At 43.1% G+C, this 25,932-nt stretch overlaps 1 protein-coding gene across 2 annotated transcripts in view; it reads right to left on the bottom strand.

Annotated features, from left to right (window-relative positions):
- GPM6B (glycoprotein M6B) overlaps positions 1–25,932 on the bottom strand; it is a 111,851-nt gene that overhangs the window by 44,039 nt on the left and 41,880 nt on the right. The window contains exon 1 of one of the 2 annotated variants that reach the window (XM_037377430.1): positions 6,303–6,322. The exons of the other annotated variant lie outside the window; for it this stretch is intronic. Coding sequence (XP_037233327.1) covers positions 6,303–6,306 — 4 coding nt within the window. The 5' untranslated portion in view covers positions 6,307–6,322. Of the gene's footprint in view, positions 1–6,302; positions 6,323–25,932 lie in introns of those variants that run through there. 2 annotated transcript variants of the gene reach the window in all.

Raw genomic sequence — 25,932 nt, 5'->3', positions numbered from 1 at the left:
TCAAATTAGAAAGCTATTTACCAGGGAGAGGAGGGCAGGAGGAAGAAGATGAAAATAACACAAGCTCAATACAGAAAGGAGGAAAAAACACTCCCCTATCAAAACATCTTTGGGCACCAACTGATAGGAGAACAAATCTACCTCAGCTCAGTGTGTTGGTCTGTAATTGCTCATTAGCACAGCTGGACCATTAGGAAGCCAGTTTGTGGCTTTCTTGGTAAAGAGGCATGTCTGACTCCTCCTATGTTAAAGAGAATTTTCTCTGAGAGGAAGACATAAGATTACACGGTCAAAATGTTTCTCAGTGGAAGGGTTTTGTTGGTTTTGTGGGGTTTTTTTTTCCTCCTTTTTCTTCCCCCTTCGAAGATTTCCAAGGTATTTATGTAATCTTCTATATGCGGCACAGCTAAGAACAAAAATCACGCTCCTTAACAATGTAAGACTACAGCAGAAAAGCAGAATGCCAATGAGATCCCAGGCAGGCTGCCTGCAAGTAAGGTGGATATAAAAACTGCTCAGAAAAAAAGCCTGGGATGCAGCCTGCCGAAGGAGTCTTGTAGGATAAATGTCTGCTTTGTTCAGACTCTGCTGTTCAGTTTCAGAACATTTTCCTGAGGAGCAGGATCCATCTCCACTCCTTGATTTTTTTAGCAGCAATGCTCAACATACTCTAACAGCCTCTGCTGTGCATGAGCACTTTGCCCTCCGTTTTACCCTGCCACGTGCCAAGCAGCCCACGCAGCACCATGCTCCCTCCCGTACAGTGCCAGCCCAGTGGTATCCTGGCAGGAGAGGCATTCCGCTTACTGATTTCCACCAGAACTGAAGAGCTCCTGGTAACACTGTGGTATGGTGTCCATATGGCAATTGCACAGCAGTGACTGAGGTCTAACCATAGACACATTCCTCTCTGTGGCAGATGTTCTCAGATCCTTCTCACCAAAATGTCCTTTGCAGCATCAAGCCCCTACAGCCCGAGGGTTCATCTGCTAATGACTCACACTCTCCTCTGATGCAACAGCTCTGCCAGTAACAAGCCAACATTCCCCCCAGGAAAACTTTTCCGTAGTCTCCAATGGCCACACATTCACTTTAACAACGTCTTTGCTGTACTTGGGACCACACGTGACTGGATGGTGACTTTCTGACCACGTGAGCTAATGAAATCTGGCTGGAGAGTACTATGCGGTATCTGGCAGTATTTCTCTACCACCACCTGTAAACTGCCTTTAAAGGCTGGACACGCGTTTTCCCGTGCTCTGAGGCACTTCACAACTTGGTACCAAAATAGTGGACAAGACCTCCACACGTTACCACAGACAGGTCTCATGTCAAAGCTGAAGAAGGAAGGACGTCATTTCAGAGGCCTTCATTCGGTCATTAACAGATGGATGACAGTACTAAAGCAGTCTAGGCAGGAGACTGAGGAATTAAAGACCAAAATGGAGATCGGTTTTCTCACTCATACTAGGACGAGCAGAACTTCACTTTGTAAGCATTCTTTCTGAGTCCTTTGAAAGCATTGTTCAATCAACTGCCATGACAGCTCGGCACAGAAAGTGAAATAAAACAGATGTCAGCTCAAACTACAAATGGATGTACTTGAACCGCTGCAGTTCTAAGTCACAAAAAGGTAATGTATTGGGTTTGTGTGGCAAAGTTTTGGTATCAGGGTGGGCTACAGGGGTGGCTTCTGTCAAAAGCTGCTAGAACCTTCCCCCACATCCAACAGATCCAATGCCAGCTGGCTCCATGACAGACCTGCCACTGACCAAGGCCGAGCCCATCAGCGACAGTGGTAGCGCCTCTGAGATCGTGTATTTAAGAAGGGGAAAAACTGCACACAACAGCAACTCCAGCCAGAGAGGAGAGTTAGTCTATGTGAGAGCAACAACTCTGCAGACACCCAGGTCAGTGCAGAAGGCGGCAGGAGGGGCTCCAGGCGCTGGAGCAGAGATTCCCCTGCAGCCCGTGGCATACCCTAGTGAGTCAGGCTGTGCCCCTGCAGCCCATGGAGGTCCATGGTGGAGCAGATACCCACCCACAGCCCATGGAGGACTCCACGCTGGAGCAGGGGAATGCCCAAAGGATGCTGGGACCCCATGGGAAGCCCGCACTGCAGCAGGCTCCTGGCAGGACCTGCGGCCCCATGGAGAGAGGAGCACAGGCTGGGGCAGGTTTGCTGGCAGGACTTGTGACCCCATGGGGGACCCACACTGGAGCAGCCTGCTCCTGAGGGGCTGCACCCCATGGAAGGGACACACACTGGAGCAGTTTGTGAAGAACTGCAGCCCGTGGGAAGGACTCACGTTGGAGCAGTTTGTGGAGGACTGTCTCCCATGGGAGGGACCCCAGGCCAGAGCAGGGGCAGTGTAAGCAGCCCTCCCCTGAGAAGGAGGGAGTGACAGAGACAGCATGTGATGAACTGACCGCAACCGCCATTCCCCGTTCCCTTGCACAGCTGGGCAGGAGGAGGTAGCAAATTCAGATGTAAAATTAAGCCCGGAAACAAGTAAGGGATGGGCCGGGGGTGGGGAGCAGGTGTTGCTAAGATTTGGGTTTATTTCTCATTATCCTACTGTGATGTGACTGGTAATAAATTATCGTTTTCCCCCAAGTCGAGTCTGTTTTGCCTGTGACAGTAACTGCTGAGTGATCTTCCTGTCCTTATCTCAACCCCCGAGCTTTTAATTGTATCTTCTCTCCCCTATCTAACTTAGGAGGGGGAGTGACAGAGAGGCTTTGATGTCCACTAAAAACACCCAGTAAACTCAGCAATGAGATTTTAGGCTTCTTGGGGATGGGATCTATTAATAGAAACTTCAGGTAAGATAGTCTCATAACTTCAAATTCAGACGAAGAAAAGAAGCCCTCCACTGATTAGGAGATACTACATCTCACCTGCGGAATTTCTCTTCAGGATGGCTGGGGCGTGAGGAAAGGAAGTGAATGAAGTCAGAGCAGGGTAAAGCAGCGCCTTTCATGTTGCCAACACCCCAGAAGGGATGTGACCACAGTACTTTACCAATCCAGGAAATAATCTCAAATTCAAGTTTTTCTTCAGATTCACAGGATTCAGACCAACGATGAATACAGAGCACATGCTGCCATCCGCTGTGGTGTTCTGGCACAGGGCAGCACCCTACCAACAATGGCACCACTCTTCCTTTCAAAAAGCCCCAGAAAGACCGCTCTGTATACTCAAGTGATGTCGGGCTCTAACAACTCAGATCACTAGAGGGTACTGACCCTGACAGCATTCCCACCAAAGGTTCACTTGCTTTTTCTTAGACCTCAGCAGGTATGTACAATATCTAAGCTAAAATAAACAATCCTCATTCCATTCCTTTCGGCATGATGAGTCACTATCTTGCTGAAACAAAACTACCTTCTCACCTCCACACTGAGTAAGTGCTGTTAACCTTTCCAGTATCCCACCTACTGTTATTTTCTTCTGTGCAAGTGAACAACACAGAAGTATCTTCATGCCTCAGCTTTCAGTAAGAAGAGAAAGCCACACAAATTGTTCAGGACATACTATGCCTGCTCCCACAGGCAGAAATAGTTTCTGGCCTTCTGTATTAATTGAAAAAACAAACCCCCAAACTACTGGCACTCAAGCAGAAATTGATTTACTATGAAGTGGGACAAGTCCCTCGTGTCTCCTTTCCTGTACTTTTAACTCAGTCTAGCAAAATCAGCTTCCTGGATCATTACTATTTTTACTACTTTCTAAACAGTGCCATGACTTGGGGAATCTGGCTGAAGGTATCAAGGCAGAGACTTTTGGTCTTCTCAGAATATGGTAGAAACCTGCTAGTCTAACACTTCTGCTCTAAATGCAAGAGCCCCAGCACTAATTTAGACATACACACAGATGTTAAAGAAAAAAAGCATCCTGGGCTCTCAAGGCTGCCCTGGGACAGAGGAACAGGGTCCTGTAAAGTAGGAGACTCCTTTCAAGTCAAGGTTGGGGAGAGCTGGGAATACCAAATATTGGACCTGGGCTGCCGGGCACACCATGACCAAGATCGGGACAGCAATGCAAGTAGGCACAGAGCAGGGTGAGAGGAGAAGTAAATGCTTCCCCCCATTTCATCCTGCTCCATACCCTAGTTGGAACACGGTGCCTGGATGGAGCCCATCATTCACAGCACTGAGGTCTCCCACAGAGATCCTCGATGGTCCCAGGCACGCTGCATGAGCTGATCCCAAACTGGGGATGAATATCCTGTGTCCTGCTACAGAGAGGCTTCCTCATATAGATGTACCTCTGAAGTGCAACAACTCCAGAAACACCTAAATGCCTGCATGCTTGAAAACATACAAACCCTTCTCTCCCCAAAAGCCATACTCCTCCGTCCTTTGTATCTATGCTATACCTGCAATATAAAATCACCACGGATGTTGACAAAATTTCCTCTCTCTTCCAAATATTTCAAAGACAAAGGGTTCAGAGCTTCATACAAAATAAATCCCAATTAATCCACAAAGTAGCAATCAAACATATAAGATACCCTACAGAAGTCAAATGTAGTTCTCCCACAATTTTTAATCATCTTTACAAGGGCATGTAGTGACAGGACAAGGGGGAATGGCTTTAAAATAAAAGAGGGTAGATTTAGATCGGTTATTAGGAAGAAATTCTTTACTGTGAGGGTGGTCAGGCAGTGGAAATGGTTGCCCAGAGAAGTTGTAGATGCCCCATCCCTGGAAGTGCTCAAGGTCAGGCTGGATGGGGCTTTGAGCAGCCTGGTCTAGTAGAAGGTGTCCCTGTCCATGGCAGAGGGGTTGGGACTAGATGGTGTTAAAGGTCCTTTCCAACCCAAATCATTCTATGATTCTATGATCTGATGTAGTATTAGACATGTTGGTCCATCCTGATAACTACTGTTGGAGATTTTTTTACCCAGGACACAAAATACTAACAACACAGAGAGGGTCCCACTTTCCACCCCTACAAGTTGAAGCACTGTTATGAATACACTGTGCAAATAAGCCCTGTGCAATCCCACGGAAAAAAGAAATTTCACACCTAAAGCTGAGCAAATAGATATTCAGAACTGCAACAGAGAGGGAAGACATAAACCCAGCTATTTCCATCTTTAAATATTTGTAATTTCTACTACACAACTTGTCATTTTCTTTTCAAAAAGCTTTTGCTTCACAATGCTGGTGCAAACCCTAAATTTAGCGATATGGGTAAAGAATCTCTATTTCTCTACAGTAAGCATTTTAGGAGGAGTTTCTGCCTCCACCTCTCCTGTGGACCACATTTCAGCCTGCATGTAGCCTTTCTTCACTATACAGAATAGCTGATGTGCATGTAAGTGAATGAAATTAGAGGGGAAAGTATGTTTTTTCTTGGAAACATGCTATTACAACACAGTGTTGGAAAACAAAGTACATAACCGAATAGACTGTCTTTTTGTGTTTGCTGAGATACTTCACAAATGTAGGACAGGTGTATTATCCTTCTTTAATGCATAAAAAACTAGGCCAGAAAATTTGCTTTTGCAAACACTAAAATCACTTTATTGATCTTCCACAGTATGCGCCTAGATTTCCAGATGGACTCTAAACTACAGGGGTCAATTAGATACAACAGATATCTTTAAACATACCAAATTATCTGAACAGAAAACGTTAAGAAATGAAATAGGTTACCATTCATCTGTACTACATTTTTCAGGAGCAGGAAAGCTACTTTCAAGTTATCCCTAAGGAACATTTCTGTAATACTCCTCTGAATTTTTAGCTAAGCTATTTCTTTCTTTCATGTATTATTTTTGAAACTTTGTAAGAGTCTCCTAAATTCTTCATGCTAATTAGATTCTAATCCAATTCATCAGATGTGGGCCTCATCAGTACTCTTTGCATTAAGGACTTGCGACTCAAAAAGTATCAAAGTTGCTTCAGTTCCTCCTTGGCAAGGGAGGGCTCTTCAGCATTTTGCTCTAAGGAAAGCTGTCAACCAGAGACTGAAGTGAGCAGCACAGGTTACATATCTATCTTCTAGCAAGCTTCTCATCTCAATGGCTTTCGTATCATTTACTATTTATGTTTGTGCTGAAGTGCAACATCAGAAGCATGAACTATTTTCACCTGCACCAGCAGTATTTTATCTTACCAATTTATTCAACAATGCTCCTTTTTAGAAAGGATTTTACAGAGTCAGATGCAAAAGGAAATGCAGTTTTAATAGTGAGATGGTTAAAACTCATACTGCAGTTAGGAAATGCAGCAGGAACAATAACTAGCAACTATGACATTACAATTAAACACTGGTACCCAATACTTACTCATTAGTGTCCTTCTGGAATTCCGCTCCTTTAAAGTTTCATTCTTTTGACTTCAAAATAGCTATGATCTGCTAATATATGATATGCCTAAACCCCCCTCTGACAAGCTCTACTGACACAGTCATATTTTTCCCACTTGCATTTTCACATCATCTGAATGCATGCATTGTCAGCCTCCTCTGCCTCCACCTCCCCTTTCCTACATTATGTGCAGTACTCATTTGTTTCAGATCATAAAAAGCACTAGTGGATTCTGCAGCCACTAAAAAGAAGTAGCCAGCATATGGGATCTGTGGGAAATTTGATCCAGTAAGTGAAATGAGACTCAACTTTAGAAGTAATTGATAAACAGGAGAGAAGTTTCAAATATTATTACAGGTTAGGTTGCATTTTCCTTTTGAAGTTATACAGAAGAACTGTGGCCATTGCCCTTGCGGGAAACCGCAAGAAACATTATGGGGTTTCTTTAGGAACGAGGCAGATGGCCCTGGTTTCAAATATAGAAGACCTTCCTACACAAAACAAGAGGTGCTGGCACATGATACGTGGGTAGAAGTATGTTTCTGGGTACTTTCCTGGAAATGTGTGCACCCATGAGGTGAAACAGCAGGGTAAGAGAGAGAAGAGAGAGGGGAAAAAAAGAAAAATGAAGCTGAGAAGGAAGAGGGAAGCAGGGTAAGCAGCAGGCTCAGAAGGTACGGTGACAGAGGAAAACGCAAAAAGCATCGCTTTCTGAGCAGACGGGGAGTGTACATGGGAATTCAGATCACCACATTGATCACTATTTCTGAATGACTAAAGAGTACTTGAGATGGTGAGCAAAGAAATTACTTCAGTTCAGATGCAGGAGGTGGCAGAGCTCTGTTAGACTGCATCCACCTCCCACACGAGTAGGAAAGCAGCCCTTCAAGTCCTGCAGGAGGACAGGACGTGCCAAACCCACAGCGGGTTTCACCCCACCACTAGACTACTTCAGAAACCCAAACTGGAGACTTCCCATCCAAGCAGCAACTACCGGCAGTTGCTTTCTCACTCATGGTCTTCCTCCCCTGTTGCCTGTCAAACCGTGGGCTCGCTTTCTTTGTCTCCCTCCTGAATAACCCCCCTCCTGCTTTCAGCCTGTACTTAATCCTCCAGGAAACCTCACTCCCCCCAAGAAGAAGAGTGCTTCTGTACATAATCTCCAGACAGCAGCTGTGACCCCGGTACCCAGAAAGGGGATCATTGTGCAGAACTGTGGTATCAGGGATGAACTTCCCCTCTCCCCGCTGCCATTTATTTAAGGGCTGCTGGAAGTGTGCTGTTAGTTTATGCACACACACTGCCAAGAAGTGATTTTTGCTGGCAGCTGTGGGGTGCTTGTCCCTTCGCCTTTGTTGCAGGCTACACTCATAATCTCCACAACCATCTATTTTATTATTTCTTATTTTGCATTTTAAGAGATTGACCTTCCCACCTGCCAACAGAAAGAATACTTGGTTTTTTGCATTCGGTTCTTGAGGCTGTGGCAGTATTACAGAAAAGTCACTTTGTCCATTTTTAATATCCAGAACTACAGAACAGCTGTGCTTTCTTGTAGGCTTTTTTGTATGAGAGTGTCTCAGTGACAATACTAAATTCAAGGCTGCCGAGGCTCAGACCTGAACTGCCTGAACAAAACAACCCTACTCCCCCCCCCCCCCTTTTTTTTCTTTTTCTTTTTTATACACTTCATACCAGTTTTCAAGACATACTATCCTACCAGCACCAGTTGGTAAAACAACGGGTGTTATTTTAAGGCAGAAGTATTTGAACTGCCTAATTCTTCAGGGCAGGCTTATCAGCCTTTTAGCATACTCAGCTTTTATTATTCTGACATGAGATAAACTTACGTAACAGCACTGAACGTACTAATTTATGGGATAACAATATGGATGTCAAGTTTGGAACACTGCACTTTTGTTTCAGACTGTGGATATTTCCCATACTCCTAAGAAAGGCATATGCTGTGCAAACACTTTTAAAAGCATCCGAGTGGAATTCAATATATTGAAAGAAGCTAAAGTACTCTGGAGTGATTAACACGCTTCAGCAGAATGACACAAAAGGATAATTAAGGGCTAAACCCACAGAGATACTGAGACAACCAAAACCTCTCCAATTTCTTCTGCAATTGATCAGAAAATCCCACTTGCCCATTGATGGAGTTCAGGTGGATGTAAAAGTGGTTCCAGATCACTGCAAGTTACTACAAACTTTCCCATCTTTTAATGTAAAACCCCACTTTTCAACGATTTAAGTGTTCCTGTTTGGAGACAGTGAGGATACACGTGACCACAAAGCTGAACAATGCCCCTTCTCTGCCTCCTTCCTTGGCTAACTTTTCTTCCTCATGTGTAGAAGAGTGCTGGAAGCCATCCACCCAGAATTTTGACTGTAGCAGAGTAAGAGTCAGAGCAAAAATGGTATTAGAAAGACAGAACTATGTGAAATAGCAAAAATGCCAGGGGAGCAAAAACACCGGGACTTGTAGTTTTCCGAAATTAGCCCATTTGACCTATCCTTCATTCCAGAGGACAAATACGAAACACCTCAAGGATGGAGACATGCCTTCTTCCCTCTAGCTCAAAAAAAGTTTTCCAGACTCTGCCTAAGCAATCCAAGGCCTCATCTCCCCACTGAAACCATGCGTAAATCATCACCATTCATTTTTCTGAAATGGATCACAGCAAAACTATTTTCTTTGTTTTGGTCCTTCCCAAAGTCTCCCAGCTGCTCCCTGAACTACTGTTGATATCAAAGTCCTCAAGCAGAAAACAAAAACAACCAAAAAGCACTCTCAGTACTTTTTCAAAGGCTGAGACAGATTTCCAGAAGGGATTTCATACTGAGCTACTCTTTGCCCACCTTTAAAACACACCTTCCCTTCCCTCCTTAAAAGAGGTACACACACATACACATTCCTGCTAGCTCTGGGCACACATCTTCAGGGTTTGTGGACCTGATGATGAAAGACACTTTGCTAACATGGGCTGGAGAAAAGCTCCAAGCTGTAACTCCACATAGGTGAGGTCCTTTTCACTCACACCTGCTTCCTTTCTCTCTTTAAAGAGAAAACCCTGCTTGTACACTGTCTGCCACGCTAGTGCTGCATACACAGGCTGCTCTGAGTATCCAAGCACTCATACAGCAATCCAGCCCTTTTACAGATGAGATGCCTCCAACCTGTCAACAGGCTGAGGACCCCCTCTCATAGTGACAAAATGCTGTGGGCAGTAATGGGCCATGTATATTCACATATTGCTATATCTGTTCACGTATCAGTGAGTGTTGGTGCTACTTCAGGTGGCTGGCACCAACACTGCCTTCTTCATCAAGTGCTTGGTGGTGAGTAAGCAGCTCTGAGGCAGATCCTGTAATCACTGCAGATGCTGTTTGCCTGTCCTCACCGTGTCTATACAAGTGAACATATGGCCTTCTAGCACAAGGCCAGCTTATACAGTCATTAATTAGATATAATTTCAGCCTGTTCATGTATCCGACACAAAAATCTGTCCTCTGGCAGGAATGCCTGTGTGTTGTAGAAACTTCCTCTCTTTGTGAACTGCCTCATCTGATGAGGAAGAGTTAATTCCTTTGCCTGTGACTGGAAAAATTTTTCTTTTTTAAAAATGCAGGTATAGAAGCGTAAACACACTCAAACTTGCTAGTGGGTTTCTTCCCATTTTCTCTAGATCTCACTACAAGCAGAAGACGGGCACTCCCCTCTCTCCCTCCAGCATGTGACACCTAAGATACTCTCCATCACAGCCCAGCAAGTCATTATGATGCCACCAATTCACTCATGCTGCCAGGCTCACACAGCTAGTCACCAAACTCAAGGAAAGCCCATGGAAGTAATCATTCCATACGTAGACAAACCTCATCCCTCTATATACCGAAGTGGACGTGGTGAATTGTTGAAGTTTACTTGTTTTCAAGTGAATAATCAGAAAAAGGATTAATCAAGGCTGAAGCCTCAGAAAAGTTGGTATGCAAAGTAAGTTTTTGGTAAAAGGTGGTAAAAGTTTGCTATTTTGTTTCACTGTTTCTTTTTCTCACACAGCAGCACTAAACAGCATAATGCACATACAGCCCCAGACTGGGCTGCTGCTCAGAAGTAACCAAAGCACATGAGAACCTCGATGAGGTTTCCTGACTGACCCACATGTGAAGGAGGACTTTAAGTTGCACTCTCTTACTTCGTCCCTCCTAGCGCCATGTGAAAGTTTGCAATATAGCACCATTCGCAGAAAAGCACAGCAAATTCGGAGAATTTCTTAAGATCAGATGAGGTGCAAACTGCCAGTTTATAAGGAGATAGACGTGGCCTACAGGCACAGCCTGGAATTAAGTGAGGGAGAGGACCTTCCATGTGAAATGTGGGGAGTTTTCAGCAAAGCAAAGCAGGTATTTTACAGAAAGGAGTGAGAATTCAACAGCAACAACAAAAAAAGGCATTTATTTGAGGGATAGCATCCAAATCAATTACTCTTCTTTGATAGTACTGAACTATTCCTGAGTATCTATTTTTAAACTTCTCTTAGTACCTCTTAATTAGACATCAGGTACAGAACAAAAAGATCCCAACTATAATGGCACTTCAAAACACAGTGATGGCTAAAGGTGCTTTTCTGGGGAAAGAGACGGGCAGTAAGATCTTTCCCTTAAAAGCTAGCTGGTTCACTGGTTTTCCCTTGAACCCTGTCATGTTTGCATATGCTTATTTTTAGCTCAGCAAATAAACTTACTTGAAAGTGCATTGAACCCCTCTTTCATGTGAACTGTCAGCTTTACTGAATTGTTTTGCTAGAGGTGCAAGTCTTTCACAGAACCAAAGTAGTCATGAATTACACACAACTACATGATTATCATGAGATGAAACTAATTCTAACTTATTTGTTGCGTTTCATTGCAATGGATTATTTTTAAAGACTGACTTTCAGCAGATTCTCAGTGCTAGCAGAAAAGTTACATTTTAAACATCTATGGACATGACTAATGCTGTGCTTATGTAGTATATTCATCCTTTCTCAATTGCTGATTTCCAATTGATGAGGAATTACTTGGCTATTTTCATATAATTCTTCACTATCAGCTTCTGAAGTTGGGAATCACTTACCATCCAATTCTCTCTCCAGGTGAGGTACCTTCAAGCAGCAATAAGGCAGCACTGAGTGGTTTACACACAATCTAGGATTCCTTATTATTGTTTATTTTTATGTCCACAGACTGTATCAAGATGTCTACAAACTGAGTGATGACAACAAGCTGGTAATGAAGAATCACTGAACATGGCTGATACTCACATTGGAGGTTCTAGAGAAAGGTTTGGCACCTGGAGATCTCAAGTCTGCCCTAATAAGCTGGAGGCAAATCACTGAACCATCCCAACACCTGGCAATAAAGTGCTCTAGTAGGTCAGGGTGTCACAAGGCAGGGTGACAAGACTGGCTGCAATTTCAGAAGATAACTTTCTTATTGACATTTAATTGCAGCCAATACGTACCACATAAGAGATTTGCTAAGCTAGACAATAGTCTGGTACTCCCAAAACAAACAGGACATATGCTTAAATAGTACTGCAGAATAGCGAAGAAAATTAAAGATTAGGATTTCAGTTCTCTTCTCAACTTCTACGTGGTCTACATGTTGCATCTCAAACCACGTGCACCTGCCAAGAGAGGAGCAGAGCGCCTAGGAGGTTGATTTTGCAAAAAGGGGACACCTAAATCAGCAAGAGGTCAGCATCCATTGGGTTGTAAAGGACTATGACATTCAGCTCCGACAGCTGTGAAAGGGCATTAGCCCCAAACTGGCACAGTCTAGGCAAAGAAAAAAAAGGCTTGGGCCGACAGGAACATAAAAGTGGACGAATCTCCCATCTCTAACCTTGATGAGTCCAGCAGAAGCTACCCTCAAGCAGCAATGCATACAGCTTCAAACAAGTCAGAACTGTCAACAGAAAATATTACATGATTTATTAAGTTACTTCCAGAAGTCTCCTAAAGAGTGGAACTTCACTGCATGTTGAAGCCTCCTAGGCCTACTCTTGCCCTTTCTTCTCCACAGGGCACTGATGTGGATTTTTGTTCTGTATTCTTTCATTTCCTCTGATGCCCAAACAAATGCTCTGCTAGAACAGATTATAATGTGCATCATCCATTCCTGTGGTGAAAAGACTATGAAGCAAGCCCATACTTCCTTCCACTGCCAAAACCACTTAGACATTTTGGCAACGTAGGACACATTCTTTATGTTAACTGGCAGCTACTGTCTGACAGCTGTTCAGCAGCTATCTGAAAAAAACCTGATGGCCTCACTCCAGTTCCTGACAGACTTATTCCAGATCACAAAGCTTCCAGATTATTATAGCCCACAAGACTTTATCCAGTGAGTCTTCCGTCATCTCATGGTCTTCTACCTTTGCTACAAAGCTATATCATTTCTTCCGGAGAAAGACAGCTAATCTGTTTTCTTTAAAGACTTGGCCAGATGGGGAACCTACCAGATTTATGGCTTAGTTCTTTCATAAATGAATCATCAGCACAATAAAGAGTATTACTTATTAGTAGCATGCATTTTGCATTCCAACTTACAGGCATCAAATCTTGTTATGCCACTGCCTTATGAATCAAATCTCTCTCCACTAGCAGAAGTACTCTCCCACATAGAGACTGACCTGGCAACATCTCAGCCTTCTCTTGGATTAAGTAAAAGCTCACTCTCTCACAGCTTTTCTAGACTTACTGTTCTCCTTGCCACTATTGTGGATCAAACTCTTTCATGCAGCACTAAATTTTCATCACTCCTGTAACCAGGGATCAGCTGTGTTTCTTTGTCAAGTACTCTACACCGACAACAAAACATGAGCTATCCATCACAAACTGTATGTGCCTCTCGGACTGCAGTTCTTCCCCCTCGGGTTGTGACCTAGATTTGGTTTCTAGACACAATCTATTTTTCAACTGTACCCATAATCTATCTTAACCAATATTCTATCTTCATCACCAATGGCTAGTTGAATTAATGAAAAAAACAGATTACCCTTCTCCCCCATCTGTCCCCCCAAAAGCATCTACTTGAAGCCCACTGGATTTTTATGAAGCCATATTAAGTCATGTATAGTTTATTCACAATAACATTTATTTACTGTTTAGATGGTGCTACAAAGATTTTCTTACACAGTCTTTTTCTTTATTGATTAATAAGAATGTAACAGTCACCCTTAATTAGACTTGTTGGACTACAGTGCTCAGGTGCTCCAGGGACAGCTAACAGGGGTGATGGGAGTGAGGAAAAAATCCCAAGCATTGTTTTTTGAGTCACAGCTACAAAGATTTTCATCTTAGTTCAGCAGTGTGACAGTTTTAAATGGCTTCTGCAACTTTGTGCAGTATAGAAGATACATCTCAACACTACCTGGCTGAGTTCTTCCCAGAAAAAAAAAAAAAAATAAATAAAAATCTTAAGTGGTGTCTCAAGAGACTGCCTTTCAGTGAACATCACCTAGTGCCTCCTAAGGTCCGTACTCTTCCCTCAAGTCACCTACCACTTTGAAAAATAAGCATAAGGACACCAAATATGCAGAATGTGAGAGGAAACCAAATTCTCTTACCTATTCCCAGCCTGGACCAGACACCTAACTGATTTAGAATTTCTTTGACACTGATGGCCCAGAAGTTCTGTGGACCAGCCACAGGATAGCACTGACAGATTCATGTTAAAAACTAAGATATCTGAATTAATGAATTACTTCAGAATAGCAAGAAAGGAAACCTCTAGAAAAGAGAGCACAACATTTTCTGGAAGCCATATTTATTTTCTGCTGAAACATTTAAAGTTACTTAATGCCAAGGAATTTTCCCCTTCTGATCTGTTGGGTTGGGAAGCATCTATGATACCATGTCTTTTTGCTCATCTTGAATCTCTCTGGTAACAGGCAATCAATATCATCTCCAACAACCGTAAAGTAAATTGAAAGTCTTACAGAGGATTAGAACTGGATATCCCTGGTACTTTATGCATTTAGTTTAAGCCATGTGAAAATTTAACATTTAAACGTGTCTTGAAACAAGTACTTACTTGGAAAAAGTTGTGGAGTTTTGCTCGGAGGAGACAAGTGTTTGAAATCACTGCTGTTTGTTTTTCTCTGCATTCGGGGACTACTGCTATAAGACTGGATTCTTCTCTTCTAAACTAGCCCTAGCAAAGGGTCTATACTAGGGAAAGTAAAGCTATACAGTACTTTGATTTTCCTTATGTGTATAAAAATGTGTTGGTGAGTGAAAATAGTAATCTCAGACATACCTCTTCACAGCTGCTTACAACAATCCTCAGACAGTTGCCAAGGAGTAATGTACACACAATTCATGGCTGCAGGATAATATCCTAAACGTGCAGCAGCTTGCTGCACTGGACTCCTGACCTCTAGTTGCTCACCTACTAGTTGCTGCTGTAGACTTCTGACCTCTACCAAGACCCACCATCCCCTCTTCATTTCTTTGCAGTTGTCAGCAATGATACAGAAATATAACTGCATAATAGAATGACAAACTCATGCAACACCACAGATATTGCCAGACAATGAAGAAGATTAATTTCACAGAATCACAGAATAATTTAGGTTGGGAGGGATTCCTGGTGCTTTCTAGTCTGATGCCCTAGCCAAAGCAGGGTCAGTTACAGCATACTGCTCACAGCTTTGTCCAGTTCTGTACTGGGTATCTCCAAGGAGGGAGTGTCCACAGCCTCCCTGGGCAACCTCTTCCAGTGCTTAACCACCCTCACAGAGAAAAACATTATTTCCTTGGATCTCATGGGAAATTCTACTGTTCCAGGCTGAGGATGTGGTTTCTTATCCTAATACCATGCACTTTCAAGGTGAGCCTAGCTGCTTCTCCAAACCCTTCCATTAGGGCATGAAAGAATATCCACCATCCAAAAAAACCAATGTGCTTGCTTTCTTTCCCCCATTTAAAACATTTTAGCCAAATACAAAACTGATACAGTCTTCAGAGCATTGTGCACTCACACAATTTTTATGGAGAAGCTGAAAATATTTGTATAAAAATACACTTTGAGAGGATGCTTCAGAAAAAGCCCTGTTAAAGACCTTATTCTGTGCATTCACCAATTTCAAAAGAAAAACTAACTACTTAGTATTAAAGAAAAAGCAGAGAAGAGGGAGAAAAATTTCCTTTGTTAATGCCAAAATCTTCAACTCTTTCGAAAAAAAAGGAAATCACATCCTGTAGTTCTAAATGCTGCGGCAAGAATCAACATGCTATTTTTTCTTCCAGGAAGAAGAAAGTTAGTTTCCCATCAGGCGATCACGGCTAAAACAATTCACCCGCACTGTGATTAAATGAAACTTTTAAAGTGTACTCAAAAGCTACATTCATTCCCGCAAGGAAGAATGACCTCCCTCATAATGAACTCTGAGGCTGGCAGCCAGCTTACAGAGGTTTTATAATGACTAGTTTTGGCTTCAGAGTAGCTGGTAGCTTCATTCTGCATGTAGCATAGCAGATCTGGGGGCCTGCTGAGACATTGAAGAACTGGACTCAAAAGTCTGCAATTGGGACAGGAAAACATTTTTATATTTCAGTAACATACGATAAACCTCAAATTTAGCTTTTACTTTTTTTTTTATCTTCAGATAAGCATCAGAACTGGATTACTTAAAGCAATCTCAAGTGCTAGATTTTAGTTTTAAATAAGTGCTACACGAGAAGAAAGCTCCTTGCGTACTGAAAACATGAGTTGGATCAAAGGACAGACAACAATCCTGCATGCAGCCTGCCTACTAAAACACCAATTCTTTTAAGAGACAAAATCCATCCTACCTGCACCAGAGCAAAAGGTTACCTGTGAAGGAAAGCTGAGGAAAAGCTACGGTGACGGACAACAGGACCAAAGTGTTGCACAGATCTGCTGCAGACTGGACTCGCCATGCAAGGTGCCCAGTAGGGTCCCTCCACACCCCACCGCTGTGCACCTCTACTCCCACCACTACCTCACTTCTGGTAACACAACAAATTGAACTATGGAAGATGTATAGCTGTTGTACACGGCTAACAGTTGCAATTGGTCTATCCTGGCCTAGACAAAGCAGCAGGACAACTTTTAGATACCTGGCTGGTATCTATCACTTTGAGCTAGGCAGTGAAGCTCTGCATAAGACAGCCACTGCACACAGGCTGGCAGCCAGGCGGGGACCCAGAAGTGGACTTACACCATGTGACAAGAGAACCCTGGCTCTAAGCTTTTTCAGATCTCAGGTGAGGACTCCTGCACACTCCAGACCTAGGTACAGAAAACTCTGGCCAAGAAAAACTTCTTGAGAGCTTCTCTTCCAAAACCTGCTGGCCACGTGAAAAGAAGGCAACAGCCAGGGTAACAGCAGTGGGAGTCTGTACACAGCAAGAACACGTCCGCATGCATGTGAGAGTATGATCCGCGTCTGGAGCTGCCTCTGTGCCCTCCTCCTCACTGATGTTTTAGAAGAACACAGTAGCCATCAGTGCACGATGGCAGGTACCCAGTCTCAGAAACCCACATTCACAGGAGACATGTAAACTCTCTTCTGCATCCACCCTGCCTTTGGTACAACACAGCTCAGGACTAGGAAGAGGGACTGAGCTTGCCTGAAGCTCCAGATTTAAACAGAAGAAAACTCCATTGGGCCCCCTGCACAAAGACTGTGTCCCCACAAGTTTTCTGAATTTAACTGGGAAGGCATTTTCACATTTGTAAGTGCAGCCTCAGGTAGCTGAAGCCTCTTCTGGTGTGGAGTTTGGCCTGAAGCTACTGTACCTTACAGTAATGCCACCCCTGCTGCTACAGTGCCATTCCTTTTTTCCGATTCAATATATTGGACACATTATTGCTGCATTACATCAAAACAGAACATACAGAGCTCAGACGTGTGTGTCTGCAAACACAATTAAATGTTAAAGTGCACAATAACCGAAAGTGCCTTTCCTACAGTTGGATGCACAATTGGCAAAGTTGGGAAAGCAGTTTGCTAGTGAAAGATCTCTCTGAATTAAACCTCTCTCCCTTTAGGGTCAACAACAAATCCTCTTCCAGAGACACCATTTAATTTTAATTATCAAGAGGGCATTCCATTAGTTAAAAAAACCCAACATCAAACCCCAAAAAGCTTTGTTCGAGTTCTAATACTCTATGTTCATTTTTGCAGGGCTCCTGGCTAGAACAGTATCATCAAGCAAAGAACTTAACATAAACTGGGAGGTGGAATGGCTGGAAGAATTCATGCTGACCCATATAGTTTTCCTACATTTTTCTCCAGCCCACGTTATTGTCAGAGGTGCAACAGTAGTACAGGAAGAGATGCCCAAATTAGATTCTCTCTAGTTTGTGTATTTATTAATCAGAAGCCAAGTCACAAGGAAAGTGATGCAAGAACAAGCTGTACAAGTTCAAGTACATGGGCATTTCGTCTGAAACAAAGGGTGAAACACCACAGTTTCACTGCAGCCCCCATGAAACAGAACCTACTTTGACGAGTCTGACTTGACACCCCTCAGTCTTGCCTGAACATTCCTACAGCCATATCCAGGAACAAGGACTGCCACAGCTGTTCAGGCATGCTGTCCTTCCCTCCACTGGCCTGTATCTGCACTGTGTTACCACTCTTTAGCACTGTAATAGAGATAAGCAAAACGTAAGATATTTTCCACCCTCCGTAGTTTGAATCTGCTTTCTGGCTGCAGAAGCAAATGCATGTTAAACACATAAGCACCGTAAAAGCCTCAAGACTTAGACATGATGAACTCAAGAGAAGAATGTGATTCTGTGCTAGCATGAAGTACAGTATGCAATTACAACAACTACAAATATTTTATGCGGAAGATTTACTGGCAAACCTCCACAGGGCCTGTAATCCCTAGCACAATTTCCTGTTCTCTTATTAAAAGAAGATAACCTTTTGGCAATTGTTTTCCTAAGATGACAGTAATGGCTCAAGATAAAGAGCTTAATTAGAGAAAAAGTACTTATTTGAAGAAAATTATGGTAAAATATATTCTGTATAATTCTCAATTTTTGTAATAGCTGATAAAAAAAGGAGAATAAATTCTTACAATTTAAAAGAGCACAAAAAAAGATTTATCAAAATATAGGATGGGGACTGAAAAACACTTTCCAGCCAGCTGCAGATAGCTGGACAGCAATGTACACATATTCAATTTTCCCTTGGGTCGTTCATGGGTTTCTTGTTAGAAATGGAAGGAACTGTGATACACACAGACTTCTAATGAAATGTTGTAATGGAGTCCTTTGTTACCGTGTGACTGGGACACCACATGACCATGTGCTTAGTTTTACTCAAAAAAGAAGCCTGAGGAATCTTCATCAAAGACAAATGCAACACAACATACAGAGTGGCCAAAAGTAATCAGAGACATTTTGTCTTTGACAAATACCATCCTAAAAAGTCAGCTGTTTCTAGCCTTGATCAAAAGAACCCCCAAACCCTAAAACACGCCATAAACTGAGAGGCACAGAAATATGAGGATTATAAGCACAAAGGCAAGGACAGGCAACAACTGCTCCATGCCTGTAGGTGCTCAGAGTTGCCACAGCAACATGAGATAGGCTGGAGGAGGCAGGAAGCAGCAAGGAGATACCTAGGACCGAAATTGCTCACACCCTCCCATCCCACAGCTCACACACACCACTAAGTGTTGGCAGTTCTGAGACATCTAAGCTGCAGAGGAAAGACCACCAGAAATCATGCAGAGAAAAAAAAAAAATAAAATCCACCAGCTATTAAGGAGACTTTGCATTGGCCTAACTTCTGCAAATACCAGCTCCTCGATCCATTTCTAGACACTTCTACCCACCAAAAGCAAGACACTGGCTGAAGAGACAGGGCCCTAAACAGCACACTGCAGGCAACAGCTTAGCGTGGATCCCAGCTCCGTGTCAGCTGAGCTTTCCCCACCAACCCATACCGGTCCGCGTACAGGTACTGTCAGCAGCACACATGCACAGGGCACCCCGGAGTGGGGAGATGTAGCACCAGAGCCACACCCCAAGCTCTCCATCAACAAGACAGACCACAATGGATGTTTTGAACATAAACATCTACTGGGCAGCCAGAAAAGTAAAAGAATGCAAACAAGGCACCGCTCACTTTGTGTGGCCTGCCCCTTAATTACACATAGCCAGCACACGCTAATAAAACACTTGGGCTCAGTGCCTTTCAGGTAGCAGCAACTGCTGCTCCAGGGTAGCAGAACAGAGTAAAGACAATCTATGTTTGGAAGCAGAAGCCCTAGGATTAAACAAAAACAAGCAAAGGAACCAAGTTGTTCATTTGGCTGTAGGGAAAATTTTAAGAAGAAAAACTCCTTTCAAAACAAGAAAGCAAAAGCAGAACAACAAAAGGTTAACTCATCCCAGAACAGATGACATGCGTAAGAGCTCCCCACAGCTGATGAATACCTGCAGAGCTGGCAAAGACCGTGAAACCAGCCTGACATGGGAAAGCACCAAACTTCAGGGAAAACTGCAGCCAAAATTATGCAGCCGAGATCTGTTTTTCATTACTTAGATCCCAAACTGGCAAGATGTGAAAGCACAAGAACAGACCTTAGCCACTTGGGATACTCAGGTCAGATGTATGCATAGGCTTCATCAGCAAAGTAATTTATGCAGTAGTTTATGCAATCACAAATAGAAATGCCACCACGTTGACTATGCATCACTTATCTGACGGACCAAAAAAATAATCTTAGGCACACCCAAAGGCAGAAGATGCAGACAAACATCCCTTCCCAGATCCCAATAAGAGGTGGCACCTGGCCACCTGCCTGCCCTGAAGCACTCATCACCCCATGTCTAAGCAGGAGCGGTGCTGCTGCCCCAAGTCTGCCACTGCAAATCCGGCAGAAGCCAGGAGCTCTCAGATGAGCAGATGAGCACAGCGTGACAAACATCCGGGTCTGGTACGTGGCCTGCATGCAGGCTCCGCATCTGCCTCTGCCCAAAGGGAATAAGCATTTCATGGAAGCATTTTCTCCACATGTAAAACTAGTTTCTAAAGCCAAAGAGAACCCATAAATGTATCTCTTTGCTTGGCCTGGCCTCAGAGCCTAATGTGAGACACTCACGGCAAACCTGGGCTTGTGCCAGCGGCAGTTCGAATGCAGACCTTTTTCCTCCTTTCCACAATAAGTAGCTTGAGAGGTTTACATTCATAATCCTAAGCGTGCACAGATACGAAAAAGGGAATGAGGAAACCAACCTTCAGGACAGTTATGAAAGGTGGTAGAAAGAACTGGCATCTCATCCCTCCTCCTGCACAGAGTCACCAGGTTCCTCACAATCTAAGGCAACTTGCAAACCTTGAGACAGTATGCATTTTGAGTGCGTGTACAGAAACACTTTCAAAGGACCAAATCCAAGCCCTGCTGAAGCCCAGGTGAGTCCTGTAAGGCTACTAACGGCTAATTTTGCACACCTGTGAATATCTTCAAGCTCTAGCAAGATTTCCATCTACAACAAACAGAAGAAATACTGTTCACCTCTGTGCTAAGTTTATCAGTAAGGGCAGGCAGTTACATAAAGGACAATATTGTGTATGTGTCCAGCTTATTTTCATTCAGCTGCTTTCTTCTAACTAAATACATTTTGTGTTCACTGGAAACTATCTAGGAAACACGTCATAGACAAGCATTATTACTAGAAACCACAAGAACAAGATACTTCTGAAATACAGGATAAACCTTTCAAGGCCTCCTTATAGCACACGTGCATGTACATGTACACATGTATGGAGAAATGATTCATTTAGGGACTAATCAGAAGTGGTAAATAATTACCTACGCAGCACTCAGCTGGACTAAGTGCTTTCCATTCCTCCTCTTTTCCCTCTCCTCCAGCTGAGAATCTGTTCACTGACAAAGATCCCAGTTGAAAAATCTCTCCTCTTTGTAGCACATTCTTAAGCGCTACCCTTGAAATTACACACACCGAATGCTTTGCCAGTTTAGAGGCATACCAGCCAGCACAGGGCAGCAACATCCTTGGTCTGAATGTGGCGCTCTGTACATCAGCTGGGTAACATATGGCCCAAATGTGAAAAGCCAGTAGTGCAAAAGTTACTTGCACTGTTTCCTATGCGCCTGAAGAATTTGTAAGCTGGACTCCTGTGAATGTGCCTCTACCAACAGGAACTTTGAAACAAAGCAACAGGAGGTTGCAGAGATGGTTTCACAAGACCGGACTTGCCTAATTGGAAACAGAAGCACATTTTTCTTAGCAACTGACATGTCAAGAGACCCGCTGCTCTCTGAAGTACAAAGCATGTGTGCAGGGAAATACAAGGCCTGTCATATGACTGTCATGTCTTTCATAATCATTTTGGGGAAAAAAATGCATCAGCTCTTGGCACATCAGGTGTCCTTTTTCTGACTAAAATCTGATGTCTGTTTTGTTTTCATTTAACAACCGAAAATCATCTTTCCAAACAACCAGTGGCATAATATTTTTTCCCAGTGCCCTTGTCTCTGAAATCCTGTCTCTACAGACTTAAAGCAATGGCAGGTAAGTCTATGGATGTATTAAATCCATTGCCACCCCCAACCCAACCCAGTTGACTTTATTTATATTTGAACTGAGCTTGGCTCTCTTCCTCAACGCCATTAAACCCAGCATTTTAAATTAATATTACAGTCTCACGATTTATGCTGTACTATTTGTCACAAGCACTACCAGATTTCTTTTTGAAACATCAACTTGCAAACTGTAAGTGATTGCACAAAATATTTTACTTGCACATAGCCCGGTCTTAGATTAAAACTTAATGGCTATACTCCTCCACTGTTCAAATACTGTGTGTACTGAGGCAATGCCTATCATAAAATGGCCCACACTTCAGGCAAAGAGTGAATAAACATGCCATAAATGTAAATGATGCTCTAACTGTGCAATTTAAGATGGGTTGTTTATGAGCCTTCACTGAAGAAACAGGCCATAGTTTTAAATGCTGAAAAGAACCAGAGAGATCTACTTAAGAAATACATTTTCCTTATTTAAAGGTCAGCTTTTAAACATCTGCATCTGATAAACATTTTATTTCCATGGTATGGTATGGCATAGTATACAAAACACTAATGACAGACCAGTTGCTATTTTAGCTCACTTCGGGGCTTTAAAATATGGCCCTATTTTGATACAATAACACAGTCATGTTAGGAAGATCATTAGCAATGCTGACGGGTTATTTCCATAGCTCTAAAGCAAGTGTTGAAGCTCTGCGAAGTGGGTAAAACATGTAACATGCTGGGCAGTTCATCTTTACATCAGCAAATAATGTATTTCAGTAGGCTACCATACACCTTAAGCACCATTCATCCTTAGTTAAATCCTGTAGAGGACAGAACTCTTGAACTCCTTGATACCTGGATCAAACTTTTCACTTTGGCCACCATGATCTATTGCCCGCATCACTGTAATTCTGGACCAGTCAGCAAGTACAGCTGCAGTCCTGCAAGTCCTCCAACTTACTCCAGGGGAGGCTGGGACTTTCACAGACCATGGGTAATTGACAGCCCTACCTTAGATACTCAGCATCACTGCAGAAGACCAAACCACCGAGGAAGCAGACGAGTAGTGGGAACGTGCACTGACAAGGGCAGATCAGCGTTGCTTGCACTTGCTCTTCTCCCCACTGTTTGTTGCCAGTGCCCCCCAAATCAACTGATGCTGCATTTAACAGCGCAGCCCTAGTTAGCACCAGCACAGGCTGCTGGGTCAGGAGTTAAACTCACTCACAGACAAATGCGGGTGTGAAAGGCCTTTATCTCCAAGCGAGGTCTGCATGAACACATCTATGAGGACCAAAACGCTGTGGCATGCCTGTACTGGACATCTGTTTGTTGAAGCCATAAGGAAGACATGTCACTGTTCAGACATTTGTTCCTCAAGTTAAGAGAGGAGGAGGTGAGCTATCTTCACTTCCCTTACATTAACTTAGCACTTTTATAATGCAGCAAGTCAATACAGGACACAGAACATTACCATGTGCAAATGTGGCTCACACTGTTGAGTAATACTGCTATTTTAAACCCTCTGCTGCTAAGCAACACTGACAGTATGGTTGGAGCATTTTGGAAATACCGAATGCTCCAGATCTCACACACACACACACACACACACACAAAGACACACGCGCGTGCTGCTCCCACACTGTACATATATCCAGAAGCTATTACAAAATGGGACTTCAGTTTTTATTGGGCTAGCTCTCCATAGCATTGTAAGGACACACATTTGCACAGAAGGAGCCCCTTAAGAGATGCACAAACGTGGCCCCTTGATTTGTATTGAAGCATCCTAAAGGCACCGTATCTGGAAAGACTTCGCAGTCAGCTGCTTGTGTCGGACACTCAGCTAAGAAAGAAACCAAAAAATATACAGTCTCCTTAATGTGAGATTACACCACAGGCTGGGATCACCTCCAAATATTGCACCTATGTGAACTGTCCAAAAAATGGCAGTTTATGTCCCTTCTTTTAAAAGCTATAAGGTTATTTGTGACCAGAAGTACAACCCAAAGAGTAATTGCTGACTGCTAACATGAAAACTTTCCAATACTTGCAGAGCAACAGAGACAGAAGAGAGCACAGGGAAAGCACAACATTTGATATCTTAGGAGGCAGCCAAGACACGGGAGGACTTTGGTGAAACTGCACTTACTACACTGAGCAACAGATATGTTAAACATCTCTATTAACCTACAGTTCAGTAGGAGAAGTGGTGAAACCAAGCTTGGAAGGCTCTAACCCAGGGTCTGCCAGCAGTTAGTCCCTTTAAACTGGTCTCCCCGCGTGGAGGACATTTGCACTCCTCTCTTTATCAAGCAACTGGCACAAAATGGCCTGGTACCCATTAACTCTGTTTCCTCTTGGATGGACTGTTTCACAAGGCTTGTCTGTGTTTCCTCAGGCAAAAGTGTACCTCTGAGATACGCCTGATTGAGAAATGTTTCCCAATTTTGACAGAACATACTTCAAACTTTACATAAGCTGACTCCTCTCATTGTTATTCTCTTTTATTCAAGAGTACTTCATTTTGCCACAGACATTAGCGAGGTTACAAATATTCATGTCTCTCCAACTATTAATTTTATGGCATCTTTCAATTCACTGTATATTTACCCGTCTATTAACTTACATGGATGATTTCATTGCTAATCATTTCTACGAACACCCTTTTAGACATATGTGACTTCAATACTGAAGATGTAGGTGGCTGGAAAGACTTGTTTGTCTTCCTCCTCCCTCCTGCGATCTAAAATTAAAATGATGTGACCAGGACAGCGTGCCTCACACATCCTATGCTTCTTTGACAGATAACACAGGTCTAGACCCAATTTCTACCCAAAAAGTGAATCACTGAGGAATGGCAAGGCAAAGCTTCTCTTAAGTAGGCACACTACAGTCTCCAGGGGAGGGTGCGACGTAAGACAGATGTAGAACCCAAATTTGGGTATCACAAAGGTACCATTAAGTAAGAGGCTTTGGAAAAAACTGTGTTTATCTTCCAGTTGACTGATTTTTACTGGAACAGCCTGATTTGGTCAGATAAGAACTACAGTACTGCAGACTATTCTGTAGTTGAAAAAGGTCTTCCTAACTATAGAAAATGCATTTAAGATAGTGTCTCTTTGGACCATTCTCTGCTTATTCTAAAATAAGGTCCAACAGTCCACTTTCCCTGATTAACAGCACCTGGTAATCCTAATCCCATCACATATGTCTCCCTGATCTGCAACATGAATATCTTGATGATCAACTACTATGGAAGACATTGTTCAAGCACAGTGACCTTCAGCCTGCATTATTTAAAAGCCCTCTTCAGTGATTGAAAGGCAACTCTTTTCTCTCTTTTCATCACGACACACTGCAAAACAAGAGACTACAGCATGACTAATGAATCCCTGAATTCCCATCTGCCAACACAAGTCAGTCAGTGTTTCACCCGCTCGCCCCCAACCACTTAGCGCTCCAAGGTGTCTGTTGAGCACTGCACCTCACCCACCTTAAAATGTGATCACCAAGAGCTGCAGCACACGCCATACAACCGAGTCTTCCTGGCAGGGCATCAGACACCTCTTGCTTGCATATGCTGTTAGACAACAGTGTATTTTTGATAGCTTTCTCTTCTTTTGTTCCACTGTCAAGTTTAATTGGTTGTAAATCACAGAAGACCACAAAAAGAGATCATTTTCATTTCCATGTCCAGTATCAAGGTCTACCTTCATGACTACTGGAACATGAGACAGGCACAGATCACATGCAGTATGTAACTTAATGATTTGCTTGCAAATTTTCTGTTCTTATTAGAAGTGTCTTTACATTAAAACCCACAATGCCAAGAAAAAAAATATTAAAATACTGCTTTCTGGAGCATTTCCTGCCAAATTTAAATGTCAGGATGAAAAACTGAGCAATTAATTTAGACATGCTTAAAACAATGTACCTTCAAGGTCCAAACTATTGGAAGTGGAGGAGGCAGTGGAAGTGAGGGAGCTGAGTCTCCTCTGCCTATTCCAGTTGTCACTCAATGACCTGGT

This window comes from Falco rusticolus, chromosome 2, assembly GCF_015220075.1.
Source record: "Falco rusticolus isolate bFalRus1 chromosome 2, bFalRus1.pri, whole genome shotgun sequence".
Lineage (NCBI taxonomy): Eukaryota > Metazoa > Chordata > Aves > Falconiformes > Falconidae > Falco > Falco rusticolus.
The sequence above is the reverse complement of the archived record's forward strand: the minus strand, read 5'-3'. Positions and strand labels throughout refer to the sequence as shown.